Raw genomic sequence first — 19,231 nt, forward strand, 5'->3', positions numbered from 1 at the left:
AATATATCGCAATGAGGATAGTTTGCAATTCACAATATATAGGAAACCCACACAAATAGACATCACAATACCTAACAGTTCGTGCCATCCATTCGAGCACAAATTGTCAGGTATTAATTACCTAATAAATAGACTCTACACATACCCAATAACAGAAAAAGGAAAACAAATAGAGAAAAACACTCTTGAAAACATACTACATAACAATGGATACAACACAAACATAATCAAAAGATTAAATCAGACAAAACGAAAACCAAAATCAAACACACATGATGACGAACAACAACATAAAACAAGGTGGGCCACATTTACATATAGTACAAAAGAAGTGAGAAAAATTACAAAACTTTTCAAAGACACACAGATAAAAGTGGCATTCCGCACACGAAACACAATAGAAAATATACTCAGACAAAAACCACAATTAGATGAATACAATAAGAGTGGCATATACCAAATGAAATGTGTGGATTGCCCATTGAAATACATTGGGCAGACGGGCAGAACATTTAACACTAGATATAAAGAACATATACATGATATTAGAAATAATGATAGCAATTCTGGGTACTCAAATAACATACTAAATACAGGACATGCATACGGAACAATAACAGAGGTATTGGAAGTTGTAATAATGGGAAAGAAGGGCAAACATTTGAATACACTAGAGAAATACCATATATATAAAATAAGTAAGAAAGGCCTACACATGAATGATACACACATAGAGACATACAATCCCATATTTCAAACGATACACGAAATCCATACAGACTAACAGTACCTCCCTCTCACCACTACCCATTCCCCCCCTACACTCACCAATATAACACAGCACACAATACATCAGACAGCACACGTAGTAAAGAATAGCAGCGGCACGCACACAGGGAGACTACACAAAGTAAGTACAAATAACAATATAAATACATAAGGAAACAATACGTACATAAGATAATAATACGAATATTTGTATATTACAGATAACACCTGTACAGTGCTGGAAACAAGAACTAGCCGCTGCAGCACTACAGACATAGGGCGAGTAACCCTGACAATTTTAAATTTTAAAATTTAGAGAAAAATGTTAAAGGATTTTAAAATTAGAACTAAAGATTTTATAAGTACTAACGTGTGTAACAAAATTAATCTATAAACCAGACAATCAATGAAGTAGATGTTGATAATAACACCGAAAGGAACAATGTGTTTTAAATGTTAAATTTTAAACTAGTAAGTGCAGTGTAACAGCAACGTGAGTGTATACACCTGATTATGGCCGTTTGAGGCCGAAACATGTAGTGTAAAGGAGAGCAAGATCAAGGACATATAATATATTGTTTGCACTTGGGATGGAGTTCATATCATTTATGCACTCTAATAACAGTGTAGTTACAGCATGCCTGTAATTTAATTTGACTGCATATGAAAAAATTATTTATTTTTCATTTCATATATTTTACATTTAAGAAAGATTTTCACATCAAATGACAAAAGCATTAAATGTCACTTGCCATCCTGGTCTGACAGCTGTACATTATAGAACTGAAGTGTTGTGTGTGCTAGTCCATTCCCTCAATGTGCCCTTTCTACTTTACAGGACTGATTTATATATATTAAGCACGTTATTATATAGAACAGAGATTATTTATTGAAAATGAGTTATTCAATACATGCAGTTCTTGTATATGTCACACATTTTGTGTATTATGTACACAGATGCAGTACTAAATATTCTTGTTGAAGACAAGCTTGTGAATGTATTCAACAAGAAATTAGCAAAGGCCATCGATTGTAATCTCTGACATTAGTCAGGACTGAATTATGTTATGTTCTAACGAGTAGCTTCAGAATCTGATACAATCTCAAGTTACTGTATGTTTGACTTAAGGTGAGTACAGTGCAGTAAGGCATATTTCCCTTCTCAGTCATTTTAACATCCTTCATTTTACATTATTGGGATTCATATTGAAAGGTAGTCATTCTGTGTTCTACCATTTATTCAGATGGACAAAGAGAATGTAGACAAGGATTGCAGTTGTTTAAGTTGCTTTTCAAATTATATTCTTCATCAGCACTGGAACAAATGATGTTTTAAAATGTTCTACCATCAGTGTATTAAGGTTACATATATAAGAAATGAAGATTATTATTTTATTTATTATGGTTTAAATTTATATTCCAGTTGCAGCATTATAGTTTTGCAAATGCTGGTATAGCAAAGTTGCCAGAGAACTTGGTTATTAAAAATACACTGATTGCGGTGGACTTGGTTTTCACATCATTCTTATAACATTGGTATGCCTACAGTGGTTGTAAACTTCGCCATATTTGCATAATTCCAGATATATGCTGCAATGTAAATACATTGTGTATTGTTAGTTTCCAATACATATGCATGGACAGACTTATAAATGCACAGATTTTGGCACCAAACAGCTGTCTCTTCCTCTAAAACAAAACCAAAGATGAATTTCAGACCCATAACTGGGAAAATATTTCAGCATATTAATTCAGGCAACCCATATAATGTATTAAAATTACAAACATGACTGTACTTTCAGCCATATTTGTATTTTTAACACAGTATGTTTCATGAACGGTCAGCAGACGCATAGTGCCAGGATATACCTTAAAATAGGCTAGAGCACCTTCAGATCCCTCTTGATTTAACCATTCGCAATCATCCAGTCATGTGTCACCTCAGCAATTTATACATCATCATAATATAACTGTGTAAGCTACATAAAATACTGTCACATGTTAGTGACTAGACACAGGGTTTGGATTGATAACTGGATTTATTGGACTCGTACAAATCGTAACTACAATTAACTTAGTGCAATCACAAAGTCATGTGCTCTACAGTGCACTAAGTCTTCTCAGTCTGCTGCATCTTCATCAGTCATTGCTTGGAAATGGCTCAAAACGCTGTAGATCCCTCAGCTTCCATGTTCACATCCTTACCAACTGTTGACTGTCTCATGGCTGCACTTCATGGCCACTGACTCCTTCATCTGGCCCTGCTCACTATCACAGTCTAGCACTCCTGACTCAGAACAATGCCTCCAGCAGCTCCTCTGTTATTGCTCATGTATCAATTGCTGCAGTCATGTGATTGGTTGCCAATGGAAACCTGTTGACAAAGCCATTGCCTAGCAATAGATATCTTTGGCTCCACAATTCTGGCTTTGAGTGGACATGTCACAAAATTGTTAATGAATCTTCACATATGTATGTTCCAAACTGTAATTGTAGGTTAGAATTTATTGCTTTCTTTCCAATTAAAAAATGTCTCATTCAACATGTATATCACATTTCTTAATAGGAAACACTAACACAAAATCATGCTGTAAAAGTGAACTCCAAATGTTTTTCCTGTAAAAGTATTACATTTTGTTAAACACTGTGGGAATTATATTTTGAGTGCAAGGTCCTGATATAAATGAACATTTCCAGGAGCCATTGTTAATCCTACTCAGTTGTGAACATACAAGTAACTTTTTTCCTTCCAAAAGTCTTCATTTTACTCAAAAGATTGGGCATTTAAACCATCTTGTCCCTTTCTTATTTGACATCTGCATCTCCATATCATCATGGTTCTACAGTGTACTAGAAAACAGGAATGAAGTGATATGTATACGAGGGTCAGTCAAAATGTTCCTGGAATGGTGGTATAGCACTCTAATAGTAGGACATATGGCAACGCTTACCTAATCACCTTCAAAGTAGGACTGTTGCTCGCATACGCACTTGCTCCATTGATCCTGCCATTGTTGGAGGCAGCGGTGGAAGGCTTCTTTTGGAATCTTCTGGAGCTCAGCTGTCGCATTCGATTTGATGCCCTCCATGGTTGGGAAACCTGTCCCCTTGAAGCCCATTTTCAGAGTAGGGAACAGCCAAAAGTCACTCAGAGCGAGATCCGGAGAGTACAGTGGTTGAGTGATGACAGGAATGTTTTTCTCGGCGAGGAATTGCTGCACAACAAGCGATGTGTGGCTCGGTGTGTTATCGTGATGTAGAAACCACTGTCCCTGCCACTTGTCGCGCTGCTTCCTCCAAACTGCATCACACAACCTCTGCAAAACTTGCACATAGAAATGGCCAGTAACAGTACCAGCTTCTTGCTCCAACTACGTGATGGTCATTCTTTGATGACATCGAATCAGTTGTCGCACTTTTCCAATCATTTCTTCGGTTCTAGATGTCGAAGGTCTCCTGCTGCGCCGGTCATCCTCTAACGTCTCCTGCCCATTCTTAAACTGAGAAAACCAGTCATAAACTGCGGATTTCTTTAGTGCAGTATCACCATAAACTTGCTGCAGGGCCAGTAGCATCTCTGAAGTAGATTTTCCCAATTTGCAAATGAACTTGATGTTTGCACACTATTCGAACTGCGACATTGCGCCGAATGATCAACACTCACATCTAATTCCAACAGAACAGTAACGACACTACACACTGAAACCTGCCCGGGCCTGTTGTGCCTGCAAGAAGATATGCTGAGCTTCCCACCACAACAGTGTGCGCGCCATCTTATTGCTCGTTGACTGACCTACGTATATTGTATAAAACATCTTTGAGGGTGCATGATGATTATCATCATCATCATCATCATCATGGGTTAGTGATCATTAAATCAATAGGAAACTACTAGATTCTATTTAGGTTTATGTAGACATACCACAGATCCTGTTGCACACAGAGGGCTTTCCTGTCATACACTTACCTAAGTATTACAATAACATCAGAGATGTTTTAGGTAGTACCTCCAGCAGTGAAACATGCAAAGCGCAGGCTATCTTTGTGGTGTATAAAACCGGGCATGCAATATGAATTGTCATGTTGGAAAACCTTTGAAGCGGGATAGTGGAATCGGTTAAACTTTTTTAAACATACCATATATCACATACCTGTATATCCAGTGCATTTTTACTGACAGTACAATGGTACACAATACTTGTGCCTGTTTTTTATGTAAAGCAATATATCAAATATTCTTAGTGTAGGACATAAACATAGCAGGAAAGTGAGATAAAAATGCACTTGAAGTCCTGCTTTGCAAGTACCACTGCCATTTCTTGCCATAAAAAGCACAGGGAGTATCACATTCTTTGGCACTATGGATTATTGGTAGAGATACTGTAAGAATCATGACTATATACTGGTTGTTCATGTCTCATAGTTGTGTTATGTGGGTTATTTAATGTTTACTAATAACAGCATTTATTACATTAGATATTCAGAAGTAATGATTATAATGTGAACAACAGTGATTTAATTTCTTGCATCTGTAATTAATATGAAATCTTAAGATTTATCTGTGTTCACAAGGGTGCTGGAGAAATTCTAATTGTGGCTACTATCAGATTCTGGGGTACCTGAGGCATATGGTTTTTGAACAATAAGTGAAGTAAAAAATGTAAAACTATCCCTATGACAGGCCGTGAAGGCCCATAGAGTTGTGAGACGAGGGTCCCACATTATCTAGACAATCGGCTCAAAGATGCCGGTAAGGTCAGCCTTACGCGCCAGCTGCGCTTTACTCCCCAGGAAAGTTATTTAATTAATTCCTGGTACTCATTTCTGTTGGAGGTTGAGTTGACCGCAGGGCCATAGTGCAGCCAGAAGGATTAGGTCAATTGAAAAAAAATCCAGTGACCTCATCGGGACTTGATCCCGTGACCTTCCGGCCTGTAGCATAGTGCCTCAACCAACTACACTACCGCATGCCCCTGGTTTTTTAATAATAACAACTATATAATTACCTGTCATAAATCAGTGTATCTGAGGAAGTTAACTCTAGTAGTGTACTCAAATATAACTTTTTCTTGGTTTGAATTTTATTTTTTCTGATATGCTTCATGTGAGAACCAACCTATGTGAGCAGTATTTTGTTTTCTCAAAATGGGGGTTACCTTGGAAATATGTCATGCTGTCCTTGGAACTGTATTTCAGATGAGGCAGAAATAGGTTTATTTCTTGCACATTCTTACATTGCAACTGTTGTTGCTGCATTTAATTGACATTATTTAATTCACACATGCACTTTTACATAGCTAAGTTACCACTTTTTATTTCCTCTCCAAACTTGGCTGTGTTCAAACAGCTTGAATAAATATTATTTATACCGTGTATGTAATCTGTACTTTGCCTTTTTATAAACTAAAAGATCAGTTGTTAAGTTTTTGTTATTTTTTATGTTATGTTGTATCTTCTTATAGTTGTCTTTTTACTAAGTTCACATCCCATCATGGCCATGCTTGTAGTAGTTTTGTACCAGTGTTAAACTATGAAGAATATATAATCTTGACACAATAAATAATTTGAATTTATACCAGTATACTATTATGTCACATACCAAATGCAGATTTCCTAAGGTAATGGCCAGGTATGTTCAGGCCAGTGGTGTCTAATTTCATTTAAGAGTTACTAAATAGACTGCAATTTGCAGAACAGTATGATTCACAGAAGTAGCTGCCAGGTTTAAGTTAATTCTTTTGGTTTTGTATACTGATCACCCATTTGTTTCAGTATAACACCTTATTCTTTAAAGTACCAAGGTTTAAATGGTCAGGGAACCAGAGATATATTGGGATCAGTGCTGCAGGTTCATACATGACCCTCTGTTTGCTGACCACAGTGCCTTTAACCCCTTGAGCGTAACTTTTAGCGGAGCCATTTAAATCCCTAAGCGTGTGTGACGCACCGTCTGCGTCCACTCAAAGCCGTGCTGTAAGCATGCGCGCCGCATATGTTGCGTCCAAACTTTTCACTAAGAATTCTTAACGCCTATGCTCTGATATGTGTACTTCCAGTGAATGTATATGTCAGCTAACACTGACTTCTTTCATTCCATTTTTTTACTCGCTTTGCTTGGGACAAAGCATCTGGTGTCTGCTGCTTACGAAAGAATTGTTCCAACTCACACTCCGACTTGCTTACAGAGAGATAATTTGTTAGCTAACTTTCATTGAGTGCTTGTTATCTGTGTGTGTATTTTTTTTTTACTGGCTTGGCTTACTGGCGACAAAGAAGCTGTGTCTGATATACGATGTTACGAACCTAGGGGTTGAAGTTGCCTGACGCCTGTGTCAACATTTATGAATCTGTTATTCCTTTTCTGCTTTGCAACACCCTCTTATCGGAGCCCCATGGCATTTGGTCACATAACTTGTCTGGCGGGACAGTTTCTTGCCCCTGACGCTAATAAAATAGCGCTTTCAAAAGTGGGTTCCCATTACTTCGAATGAAATTAGGATATTCCTAGGTTTCCTTATGCTGATGGGAATAATTCAGAAACCAAACCTCAGGATGTATTTTAGTAGGAAACATATGTTTGAAACACCATTTTTTCCCAATGTAGTGAGTGAAGAAGGGTTTTCATTGCTGACCAGATTTCTCCATTTTGTAGATAACACCAACAAGGAAATTGCAAAAAGAGATCATAAATTGTACAAAATTCTTCTGGTAAGTGAATATTTGAAAAATAAGTTCCAGAAAGTGTACATACGGGGCAAAGAAGTAAGTGTCGATGAATCTTTGTTATTGTGGAAAGATAGACTTTCGTGGAAACAGTATATTCCTATGAAAGCTTCCCGGTTTGGGATTAAAATTTTTGAACTTTGTGATTCCGCAGGATATTTGTGGAATTTTATAATTTACAGTGGATCAGGGATAAAATTAGGCTGTGAAATCACCAAAGACACAGATCTTTTCTCAACAAAAGTTGTTCTAAGTTTGTGCGAGGAACTATTAGACTCGGGCAGATGTGTTTTATATGGACAATTTTTATAGCAGTCCCGATCTTTTCCAGAGATTAGTTCAGAGGACAACAGATGCTGTTGGAACAGTGAGTATCACGCGCAAAGTTATGCCAATGGATCTAAAAAAGGAACTGAAGAAAGGAGTAGTTAGTGCAAAGTGTGGGAAATTGGTGGTGTTGAAGTGGAAGGATAAGCGCGATGTCTCAGTGCTGACTATTAAACATTCAGAAGAAATGCAACCCGTAAGTCGAAAGGGTGGGTTAGAATTTGTAAATAAACCTATGTTTGTAATAGAGTATAATAAATATATGGGAGGAACTGAAGAACTTGAAAGATCAGCTACTAGGAACATTCTTGCTAGGAAGGAAAAGGCAAAAAGCGTGGTACAAGAAATTATTCAGCCGCTTAGTAGATATGGCAGTGTTGAATGATTACATTCTGTACTGCAAGGATGGTAACAAGGAAGATCATCTGTTATTCAGAATAAACTTAGTGAATAAGATCATAGCAAAGTCCCATGGACAGAATTTAGAAACGCGCAAAGGGAGCCCTTCAGATACCACTGACATGGAATGTACGAGATTGACGGGTCAGCATTTCATTCACGAAAATCCCAAAACCGAAATTTATAANGAACATTCTTGCTAGGAAGGAAAAGGCAAAAAGCGTGGTACAAGAAATTATTCAGCCGCTTAGTAGATATGGCAGTGTTGAATGATTACATTCTGTACTGCAAGGATGGTAACAAGGAAGATCATCTGTTATTCAGAATAAACTTAGTGAATAAGATCATAGCAAAGTCCCATGGACAGAATTTAGAAACGCGCAAAGGGAGCCCTTCAGATACCACCGACATGGAATGTACGAGATTGACGGGTCAGCATTTCATTCACGAAAATCCCAAAACCGAAATTTATAAAGTTGGAAGAAGAAGGTGTGTGGTGTGTACACAAATCGGAAAGAGAAAAGAAACCAGATACAGGTGTAAAAACTGCCCAGGGACACCGTCTCTCTGCCTAGACCCTTGTTTTGAGCAATACCACACCAAGGTCAACCACTACACACTGGATATGGAGAGCTGGGAAAAAGAAATAGCTTGACAAAATGTATATAGACATTTATAAAAATGAACTGTAAACAATTGTAAATATAATATAATTTTTTGGAATTTTTCAAATAGCGATTTCGTTATTTAAAAATATTTAGGTAAATGTCTGCACAAAACCTTCAATGCTTGCGAAAATAAAGCACCGGGAGGGATTTAAATACCCCCGCATAAATGCATGCTAGATGCATGTAACTGAGTGGACGTATATGGTGCGTTGCACACGCTTGAGGGGTTAAACTTCAACTCAAATTCCTGTAATTTCTGATATTACTAGCAGTTGTACAACAGCATGAAAAGCTAACCAAATCATTAGGCCCTTTTTGTATTCAAATGATGCATGAGAACACTTGAATAACAAAGCTTAGCTTTATAGCTGTGCTGAAGATCCCCGTGACCTTTCTTTCCTCCCAAAACTGTGGTATTTTTCTTTTCTTTAATATTTTCATGTGGGTTCAAGAATTTTGGAGCTATACCTCCAATCCCTCACATGTCTTCATGGTATCTTGCTTAATTAAGCACGGATGATTTTACCTTTCTTTTAGGGCTCCCAGAATCTTGGTGACCCTATATGTTGTATTCCAGCGCCATTTTTTATACTTTTTCTTCATTCCCTGTGTGTACTGTCACTGCTGTTTTTTTTGTGCTTTTATGTTGCACAGGTAATATTTAACACTTCATGACTATTTAATTTTAATCTTATATTCTCTGTGGTATGGGGCACACAATAGCATAGTTGGTTGAGGCACTATGCTAGAAGCTGGAAGGTCGTGGGTTTGATTCCTGATGTGGTCATTGGATTTTTCACTTTACGTAACCATTCCAGCCCCACTATGGCCCTGGGGTCGACAGCCTCTAACAGAAATGAGTACTGGGAATCTTCCTGGGGTTAAAGGGCAGCTGGAGCGTAGAGCTGACAACCTGACCGCCATCTGTGGGCAGACTGTCTAGAAGATGAGGGAGCCTTGATGTCTCACAACCCTTGGGCCTTCACAGCCTGTTGAAGGGATAGGTTTAATTTTTTTTTATGAAGAGGCAAAATTGTTTCAAAGTATTTGAACATAATTCTTCAAACAAATATGAAAATCAGTGTCTGAAATTCTTGTAACTATTTATTTTCAATGTTTCACAATTCATGAACACAGCACATTTCTTAATATATTCTCTATCACTTGGTGGTTTCTTTGGCCACCACACATATTTAACAAATAGGATTTTATAAGAGACTATTTAGCATAGTTCTCAACATGACTACATCTAAATTTCATTTTTAACTTCTGCCAACAGTATAATTGGAAAGGACCTTATAAAATTGTGTCTAAGTAAGTTAACAAAATTAAAATGTACTTACTGAATTTGATTTAATTTTGAATCTTTAAAGATACTGATAGCACAGTGACAAAATACTGAAAGGACTTCCAGAAAAAGACTTCCATTAATATGTGAAACTTTTGGAATGTATTGAGTCAAAGGGCAATTATCTTGATGGTGACTGTACCCATTGAAATTGATTGTGTGTGTATATATATATATAAGGAATTCTATCATCTGGGATCTAATACTGTGTAGTCCACTAAAAGCTGACCAGCATTTCAAAGGAACATGTGGCCTCCATCTTCAGGGTCAAAGAATGAGCCAAGCATGAAGCCACAATTATACAAGTAAAGAAATTAAGACAAAAACCAAGCATGCAAAAATGTGCTGCAGTAGCAGATATGATATGCTTTAAAGTGATGTGTCAGTTCAGTTTTTTAAACATCACACTAAAAAGAGGGCTTCTTTCTGTATTTGTGCAGTTTTCATTAAAGGTGTCATTGTATCCGATGCTCATTGCAAGACAGATTTCAAGAAAGCCCATGACTCAGTTAAAAGGAAAGTATTTCTCATAGAGTTTGGGGTACACATGAAACAAATTAGGTTTAGTAAAGTAGGATGGTACAGCCTATAAAGGACCAGATATTTGGATTTTTTTATTGGCAATTTACCGTCTTGGCAGATATGTGCAGTGGTTTTGAGTCTATTTATGTATGTGATTTTTTTTTACATGTAGTGCATGTTGGATTTTCTTATTTCTTGTGGCTGTTTTTGTTATGGATAGCATTACTTTTACTCTTTTGCAGTGTAGGGATGTAGGATATGTTCATATTCTTCTGATTCATCTGGTTCAGGATAGGGACCAGTGGTGGTCTCTTGCAAACATAGTACAAATATTTAGGTTCCATCAAATATTGGGGAATTATTGAGTAGCTGAGTGACCGATGGCTTCTCAAGAAGGACTTGGCAGCAAGGAGTTACTTAGAATCAATGCAGTTGCATCCATCTGCACATTTAAGTAGAGGTTAGGTCAGTTTATTCTATATCTGGGATTCTCTAGGTGACTGTGTATAGTGTGGTCTTCTGGATTTTAATGCTGCGTAGTTGAGAGGAAGCCCCACATTTCAGAGTTAACATCACCACTGTCTTCATGGTTGAACAGTAACCTAAGCAAGCAGCTCCACCAGAAGACTGTACTCTTCAGGTTAACTTTTATTAGCTTGCTGTATTACACAGCTCCACAATTAGGCATGCCTTTGTCAAACTGTTAAGTTATGTTGACGCATCAAGTCAATATGCTTCCAGACAATGCTCAATCAAAATTCTCTTCTGCTGCTGTTGCTTTAGAAATGCTCTATAGTTGATGCTGATGCTGTATAAATAAAATGAGGTTTGTCATAAATGAGCCAAGGAGAGACTGTCACCGTGTTTCCTGCGGTACTCCAAATAATGGAAATTAGCCTACATTTTATTTAATCGCTTTGCAGATTAACTGAATGTCTTTGTGTGGTTTGGATTTGGAATATGTATGTTGAGGTTCTTTACAGACGAGAAACTCTTTTTGTAAGTATTAAATCACTTTGGGCCAATCCCAAAACAGACATCTACAGCAGTCGTGTCAAACATGCGGCTCCTATAGCCACAAAGTGCGGCCCTTCAACTTTTAGTGCTAATTGATATTAAAATCAATATTAAAATTTTAGTAGAAATATTTTTTGTAAAGACAATTTTCCAACAGACCACAAGACGAGAAGTCTCATGCAGACATAAATTAGCAGGCTGCAGGAAAAGTGATTCTGAGAATTGCAGAAGGGTTTGTCCAACTAACGGTTTGTAAAGTTTGTGAAGGACAAAGTATTGTATTTCAGAAGGGTAATGCACTAAAATCCACACAGTCTCAGCACCCCAAGTATTTCAAAGAATCCCTTTTGGAGTCGTAGTAAGAATGCAAGGAGGGTGGCAACTGACAGACAAGTGCAAGGGATTTCTACCTTCAAAAGTAGCTTGCAACCCTCAGTCATTGCCTAATGGGCTGTTTGATTTGTGGGAAAAATATAAAGAGTTCCACTTTAGGTAATTATATTGAAATTATTCTTAAATAATAAATAGAATTAAATTTCCTTGTATCAAAATCTAATGTATATTTCTATTTTGAAGTGTGGCCCTGGACTATTATTTATAGGGCTCAGGTGGCCCTCTGTACAAGTTGAGTTTGACATGCCTGATCCACAGCAATCTAGATACAGTTTCTGCTTTGCAAAAAGAAAAAGTAAGCACTTACCTAAAACGAGCAAACGTAGTAGAATGTTGTACAGTAACTCAACTGGCTATTGTCGAATTATGCAGAGCAAGGAAAGGCCCACGCCCATGACTGAAAATTGGCCATTCCTTCAAAAGAAATTATATCTAGAGCCTAGTATCTCTTGATTCATTCGCCTGTTCTGGGGGAAGAATAAACATTATTCTCATAATGACGACCTACTGTACCCGCAGTTTAAGATACATATAACCATTAAATACATAGCGCAATTATGATAAATTTCTTCTTAACAGATATTGTAAGTCGGGAGCAGGGAGTTGGTATGGAAATGTAGATAATTAATAATTTATTTACATCGATAAACTGTTACACAAGTACAATAGGTCAGGTCAGTTTAAGCCATCTAAAACTTTACAACTCAACAACTCTTGAAAATACAAAATGATACACAAGACTAGAACAGTACAATCATCTTAGGATCATGTCCCCGCTACCACTGAAGCTAGGATGACATCACCAACAATCCAATATAAAGCAACACACACACTTATGTACTTCCACACCACATCAGAACCAACCCAAGCCACAAAACTACTGTCCATCATTGTTACTAAAGAAACTCCTACAGGGAATAAAAACAGTTTTGTAATAAACAACTGGGGCATGCGGTAGGGTAGTCAGTTAAGGCACTATGCTACAAGCCGGAAGGTCGCGGGATCGAACCCCGATGAGGTGGATTTTTCCAGCCGCACTATAGCCCTGGGGTCGACTCAAGCCTCTAACATAAATTAGTACCAGGAATATTCTTGGTGGTAAAGGGCGGCCAGCGCATAAGGTTGACAACGTTACCGCCACCTGTGAACCGATTGTTTAGAAAATGTGGGAACCACAATTTATCTCAAACCTATGGGCCTCCACGGCCGGTTACAAGGACGCATTTACTTTCTTTTACTTACTTAATAAATAACTTCTTAATTTAAAATTTTATATTCTTTTTAATTCAGTGGGCAAGCTGTTATGTAATTTAATTCCCATGTTAATTACACTTATTTTGCAATGAACAGTGTTGCATTTTTGTACATAGGAATCCTGTTTACCTCTAGTGTTTACTTGTGAATGCTGGAATAATGAGTTGTGTAGATCTTTTTTAAAAGGCATAAGATCTCTCTCGCTCTCTCTCTCTCTCTCTCACACACACACACACACACACATATATATATATATAATAAGTTACTGATAAAATCTTAAATTCACGAAACGGACTTCTACACTCCTTTAATGATCCTTAGACTTTTTTTTTAATTTAAAGACTGTATTACTGCTATTTACTCCCCCCCAGATAATACCAGATTGCAGTATAGGTTCAAATTTAGTCAAATGAACGCCTCCTAGTGCTGGTAAACTTCTTGAGTCTGCATTGTATTGTCTCGTATGGATTTAATCAAATATAAGGTGGTAACGAGAGGTATCCAATTCCACGTAAAAGAACCACACGGAGCAACTAGAAAGAGGTTTTAAGCCAGTTTAAGAAATTCGTGAAGTTCGTGAAGACTGGGAGAGAGAAAAAATTATTTGATTGAGACCGCATGTTACCTTTGCAAACTTTCTGAACATTCCAAGGGCATTTCCATACACATGGAAACAAGCTATTTTTGACGACGTCGTCACTATTGTCAAAAGTCACACTACACGGAACCACAAGAAAGAGATTCTGAAGCCAATTCGCGAAGAAGGAAATATAATTGGTTGAAAGCAAATGTTACCTTATAAAACTTTCTGAACACACTAAGCGCATGCCCATGCCCATTGAAACAAACCATGTTTTGACGACGTTGTTGTCAAAAGTCACAGAAGCACGGAGAAGGGAGAGGCGAGATCACAGAGCGAGATAAAAGTAGGCGGTGCCTGGAAAGTCGTTGACAGTGTTCGTGACGTTCGTGACATTGAGTCTCGACAAGGCAGTTGCCGTAATGTCGACGGCACTGTTGGCCGCCGTGGCAGTAATTCTGTGTATATTATTTAGGATACTAAACGTTAATAGCCAACCCCAAAAACCGGCACTATACTGCAAGGATCTCAGCTTTTTGGACACCATTTTAAAGATAGCTCCTCTCCTTCAAGAACCGTATGTAACCAATTAAATATGTTGTCAACAAATAGATGTTATTTGTAAAATAAGTGCTTAAGCAGTTTGATATTATTTTCTTTATACATTTACACTGAACCACGTTTCTGACGTCGAGTGTATGTAATTGATGACCTAATATTATTTAATTCATATTATTTGCTAATTTGTGTAATGGTAAAGGCCTCGCCCCACTTATCCAGTGAGTACTGTGTATAGAAATATTTTGAAAATTAAATGTGATGCTAATTATATCATATAAAAATGATGAAGCTATCACTGTAACAAACCCAACCATATAAAAATTTAATAATGTGTCAGATATCAGAAATGCCCAAAGAATAGATAAGTGTTAACAGGAGTGTCCTTCATGATTCAGAATGAGTATTGACAGTGGGGTCGTCTGGGTTATGACATCATGTTGTAATGTGGTAGGTGGGCAACAGTGTTTCAGAGAAACACTCAGTAATCTTCCTTCTAGCATAAAGAACTTAGCTCATGACACAAAACAATTTAGATCTGCTTTAAAAAGATTTCTACATTTAAATTCATTTTGCTCATTAGAAGAATATTTTAACTTCAATATTAGTTAACGATCTTGGTCTGTTATAAACTGGACGCCTAGTAGTATATTTTTATGTCTGATCATTGTAGTCTTGTTTCATATTAGTATGTTGCATTCTGTAACATACATATTTTACAACTGTTTCATGATGTACTCATTGTGATTTGTCTAGGATAATATGTGTAATTGTTATGGATTAAGTATAATTAATTTTTATCTGTACAACTAATGGGACTTGTCTTTTTGTCTTTGACTATTTCTATAGTCACTGGTCTTCCAGCCATGTAAGGATCAATGGAAAGAAAATGAATGAATGAATATTCCTCCCAGGTGTCTGTAACTAGCCACCAGACTAGAACACAGTGTCATCTTTTTATAAGTTTACTTTATTCAATAAGACTCTTAGTTTTGAATTGTTTCATTTTTGGTCCGTTACACTATCAATCACAAAGTCAATAGAAAGTCCGTCGAGTGTAACAATGTTTTTAGGTCACTTCTTTATCACATTTGCCTTACATGTTTCGGTTTAATAAAACCATCATCAGAGGCACATATTACAAACACATGAAAACACTGGCGTTGTTTAATGTACACAGTATATATGCTGCGTGGAGGCTGCTACAAATGTCGATGTGTAAAAGCACAACACTTTCTAGGAATATTGAATGCATGTTCAACTCTCGCATTCCATCCGAAATTGCCCTCAAATTAAACCGTCAATGTTAAAATATTTAAAAGTTTAAAACATTTGAAGTAAAATGTTAGGCTCCTCCTTGTTAATTCATCCCGATGATGGGAGATGTCAGCTTGAGGTTGTATAGGCTTATGGTCAGATGTTTCCTATGCGTTGTGTGTTGTGTACTCAACACAACACACAACGCATATGAGTACACAACACACAACGCATAGGAAACATCTGACCATAAGCCTATACAACCTCAAGCTGACATCTCCCATCATCGGGATGAATTAACAAGGAGGAGCCTAACATTTTACTTCAAATGTTTTAAACTTTTAAATATTTTAACATTGACGGTTTAATTTGAGGGCAATTTCGGATGGAATGCGAGAGTTGAACATGCATTCAATATTCCTAGAAAGTGTTGTGCTTTTACACATCGACATTTGTAGCAGCCTCCACGCAGCATATATACTGTGTACATTAAACAACGCCAGTGTTTTCATGTGTTTGTAATATGTGCCTCTGATGATGGTTTTATTAAACCGAAACATGTAAGGCAAATGTGATAAAGAAGTGACCTAAAAACATTGTTACACTCGACGGACTTTCTATTGACTTTGAGACTCTTAGTATTCCATGACTAATGCTCTCAGATAATAGGGTGGTATAATGAATTTGAAAGAATGTGAATTTAAGCATCAAGGCATAATTTGAGGCACTGTCCAATCATTTCCCTATATGGGCTGAGAAAAACCACAACAAAGGCTCTGTTAGGTTACTTTTGTCCTAGGTGCATTTGAACTCATTACCTGCCAGATAGAAGTCAGCCAACCTGCTCAGAAATCCAGTCACAGTAAGATCATAATATGGCTCTTCACTGCCATGAAAATATCCAGTCTCACAAAACAGGGTATATTCTTTGTCATGAAAACTGGTTTTTAATGTTGTTTAGTATTCTTGAATCATTACTTGAACATTACTTTTCCGTTTAATGTGCTAGATGAAAGAGAAAAACAAGGCTTCGTGTTGCTTTTGAGATCTTTAAAACTGAAGTTACTAAAAATGTTGTTCTATTACTGTCAAAGGAATAAAGCTGTTAAATGGTAATACAAGGGGGTACCCAAAAGAAACCAAACTTATTTTTTTTAAACTTATTTATTCAAATTTTAAGCACAAACCTTCAATCCCATTCAGAGTACTCTCCACTTACACTAATACACTTGTCTAGTCTTTTATTCCATTTTTCAAAACACTGTCTAAATTCATCTTTGAGATGCTTGACAGCGCCTCTGTCGTTTTTTCCTTTCATGTCTCTCTTCATTCGAGGAAAGAAAAAAAAGTCGCACGGGGCAAGGTCGGGTGAGTATGGAGGGTGAGGAACAGGGGTCATACCATTTTTGGTCAAGAATTGTTGTACAGACAGGGCTGTGTGAGCAGGGGCACTGTCATGATGGAAAAACCAGTCACCCGACTGCCACAAATCTGGCTGCTGAGCTCCAAGTCACTCCCGACAGCTCCACAATTTCTTCAATGTCCGTCATCGATCTTTCTTGATGATTTCACGAATTTTTTTAACATTTTCATGTGTTCGGGCCGTGGAAGGACGACCTGAACGAGGTTCGTCATCAATTGACATTTCACCATTTTTGAAACGGGAAAACCAGTCAAACACTTGAGTTTTCCCCATAGCATTGTCCTTGTACGCCGTTTTTAACATTTCAAGAGTTTCTGTTCTACTTTTCCCGAGCAAAAAGCAGAATTTCACCACCGCACGCTGTTCACGAAAATCAGCCATTGCAAAAACGACAATCACACAAAACAGTTGTCACTATAAACTGCCGAAACTAGTCCTTACCTTCTGAAGCAACGGTAGTCGGCTTATCGACTCAGGAATGTTAGCTCTATGCGCTCATAGCGGCAAAACGCGGTACTACAAAAGCTCTGCCCACAAAAAAATTATTTCAGTTTCTTGTGGGTACCCCATCGTATGTTCCAGAACTATAACAACTAATCAATATAAATTTGTTTACACTTTATTTCAGGTACATCCCCACACGACTGTGGGGTTTTAGTGGTCATGTACAGACCATTATACACAGCATTATTGGGCGAGTGCGTTGCCCTTGGCCAATTGGGGAACGGTGCTACCTGTCACTCTGTGATGGAACTACATTGACATATGATGTTTATCAGCCTCTTGATCAGTCTCATGAAGGTAAGAAACACTGACATTTTTGGACACTTATATTTGAATGGCAGGATGTGGGAAAATATAGTTCATGACCTATGCAATGTTTATTCACTCATTCACCCACTCATGGAGCTGAACCATTCTTGAGAAGCTGCCAGATGTGCAGCTTCCCAGCATTTTATGGAACCCAAAGGTTCATTACTGTACAAACCACTCCGTCCAATGTGACATATAAGTTTTTACTATGTTAAAACTTATCTCCCTTACATGTTTTGGTCCTTACGGGCCATCTTCAGAGGGAACATCATTACAAACTGGAAACTACCATCACAATAGGTGTTTTGATTTAAAATACATACACTTATATCCTGTAATGCACAGTACGCTTAAAGTCGAACGTTTCACAATCACAGCAGCTTCCTGGGGTTGTAAAGTTTTTAAAAGTTTCTAGATGTTATTTAAAAAAACCTTTATTGTCAATAGTTAAAATTTTTTAAACCACGTAGGTTCATGTCCGTACTCCTATCGTCCTTCTTGTATGGGGCAGATTTTGTGCCGCCTATCTATATTGATGAGAAGGTTCTTGATGTCGTCCAGGGTTTGTTCGTGGCTTGCTGTGTTGCTGTGAAAACAACAATCTCCTCTTAATTTCCTCCTGAATCGGGTTTTGATTTGTTATCATCGTTCCCAAATATCTGAACTGTGCCACATTTTGAGAACATCTGTTTTCTATCGTTATGTCATGATTTTGCCCTGCATTTTGTGACGACACAGCAACATATACATAGTTTTCTCTGTGTTTACTTCTAGACCAACCACCTTACTTGCGTCAATTAAAGTTTGTGTGTTTTTCTTTATGGTATCTATATTATCACCCAGTAGATATCTGTAGCATTAATAGGCAGGTAAACTGGTTTGATTCCTTCATTTTCCTACTCTTCCTCTGCATCATCATGCTACAGCCAGTGTTAAATTCTGGGAATGAACCTAAGAACATACTGTAACCACATCCTTTCTAAACATATTTAATTAATAGGACTGGAAAAGTAAACCCCTTATTTAATATTCATGACCCATGATATGTATACAGTGGCTGTCTTGTAGTGCACTCAATTTCGCCTGTTACTTCACGACATGTTTCGGCAACATAGTGCCATCATCAGGTGCCCTAATTACGCTAATCTGTTGCATTGCTTGCCATCATATGTCTTCATAAA

The 19,231-nt window shown here is 37.4% G+C and overlaps 1 protein-coding gene and 1 long non-coding RNA gene across 2 annotated transcripts in view; one reads left to right on the forward strand and one right to left on the reverse strand.

Moving 5' to 3' along the window:
- Positions 1 to 3,043: 3,043 nt before the first annotated feature.
- On the reverse strand, positions 3,044 to 14,202 carry LOC111869727. The gene is made up of 3 exons (XR_002843710.2): positions 14,045 to 14,202; positions 12,473 to 12,632; positions 3,044 to 3,142 (listed from the first exon to the last, which is right to left on the reverse strand). It is a non-coding gene; the product is annotated as an uncharacterized LOC111869727 (long non-coding RNA).
- A 119-nt stretch (positions 14,203 to 14,321) lies between these two features.
- Positions 14,322 to 19,231, forward strand: part of LOC111869726 (abhydrolase domain-containing protein 2) — a 55,125-nt gene continuing 50,215 nt past the window's right edge. Inside the window, exons 1-2 of the mRNA XM_023861456.2 lie at positions 14,322 to 14,576; positions 17,866 to 18,038. Of these exons, the coding sequence (XP_023717224.1) occupies positions 14,422 to 14,576; positions 17,866 to 18,038 (328 nt within the window). The 5' untranslated portion in view covers positions 14,322 to 14,421. The remainder of the gene's footprint in view (positions 14,577 to 17,865; positions 18,039 to 19,231) is intronic.

Source organism: Cryptotermes secundus, unplaced genomic scaffold (genome assembly GCF_002891405.2).
Source record: "Cryptotermes secundus unplaced genomic scaffold, Csec_1.0 scaffold2336, whole genome shotgun sequence".
NCBI lineage: Eukaryota > Metazoa > Arthropoda > Insecta > Blattodea > Kalotermitidae > Cryptotermes > Cryptotermes secundus.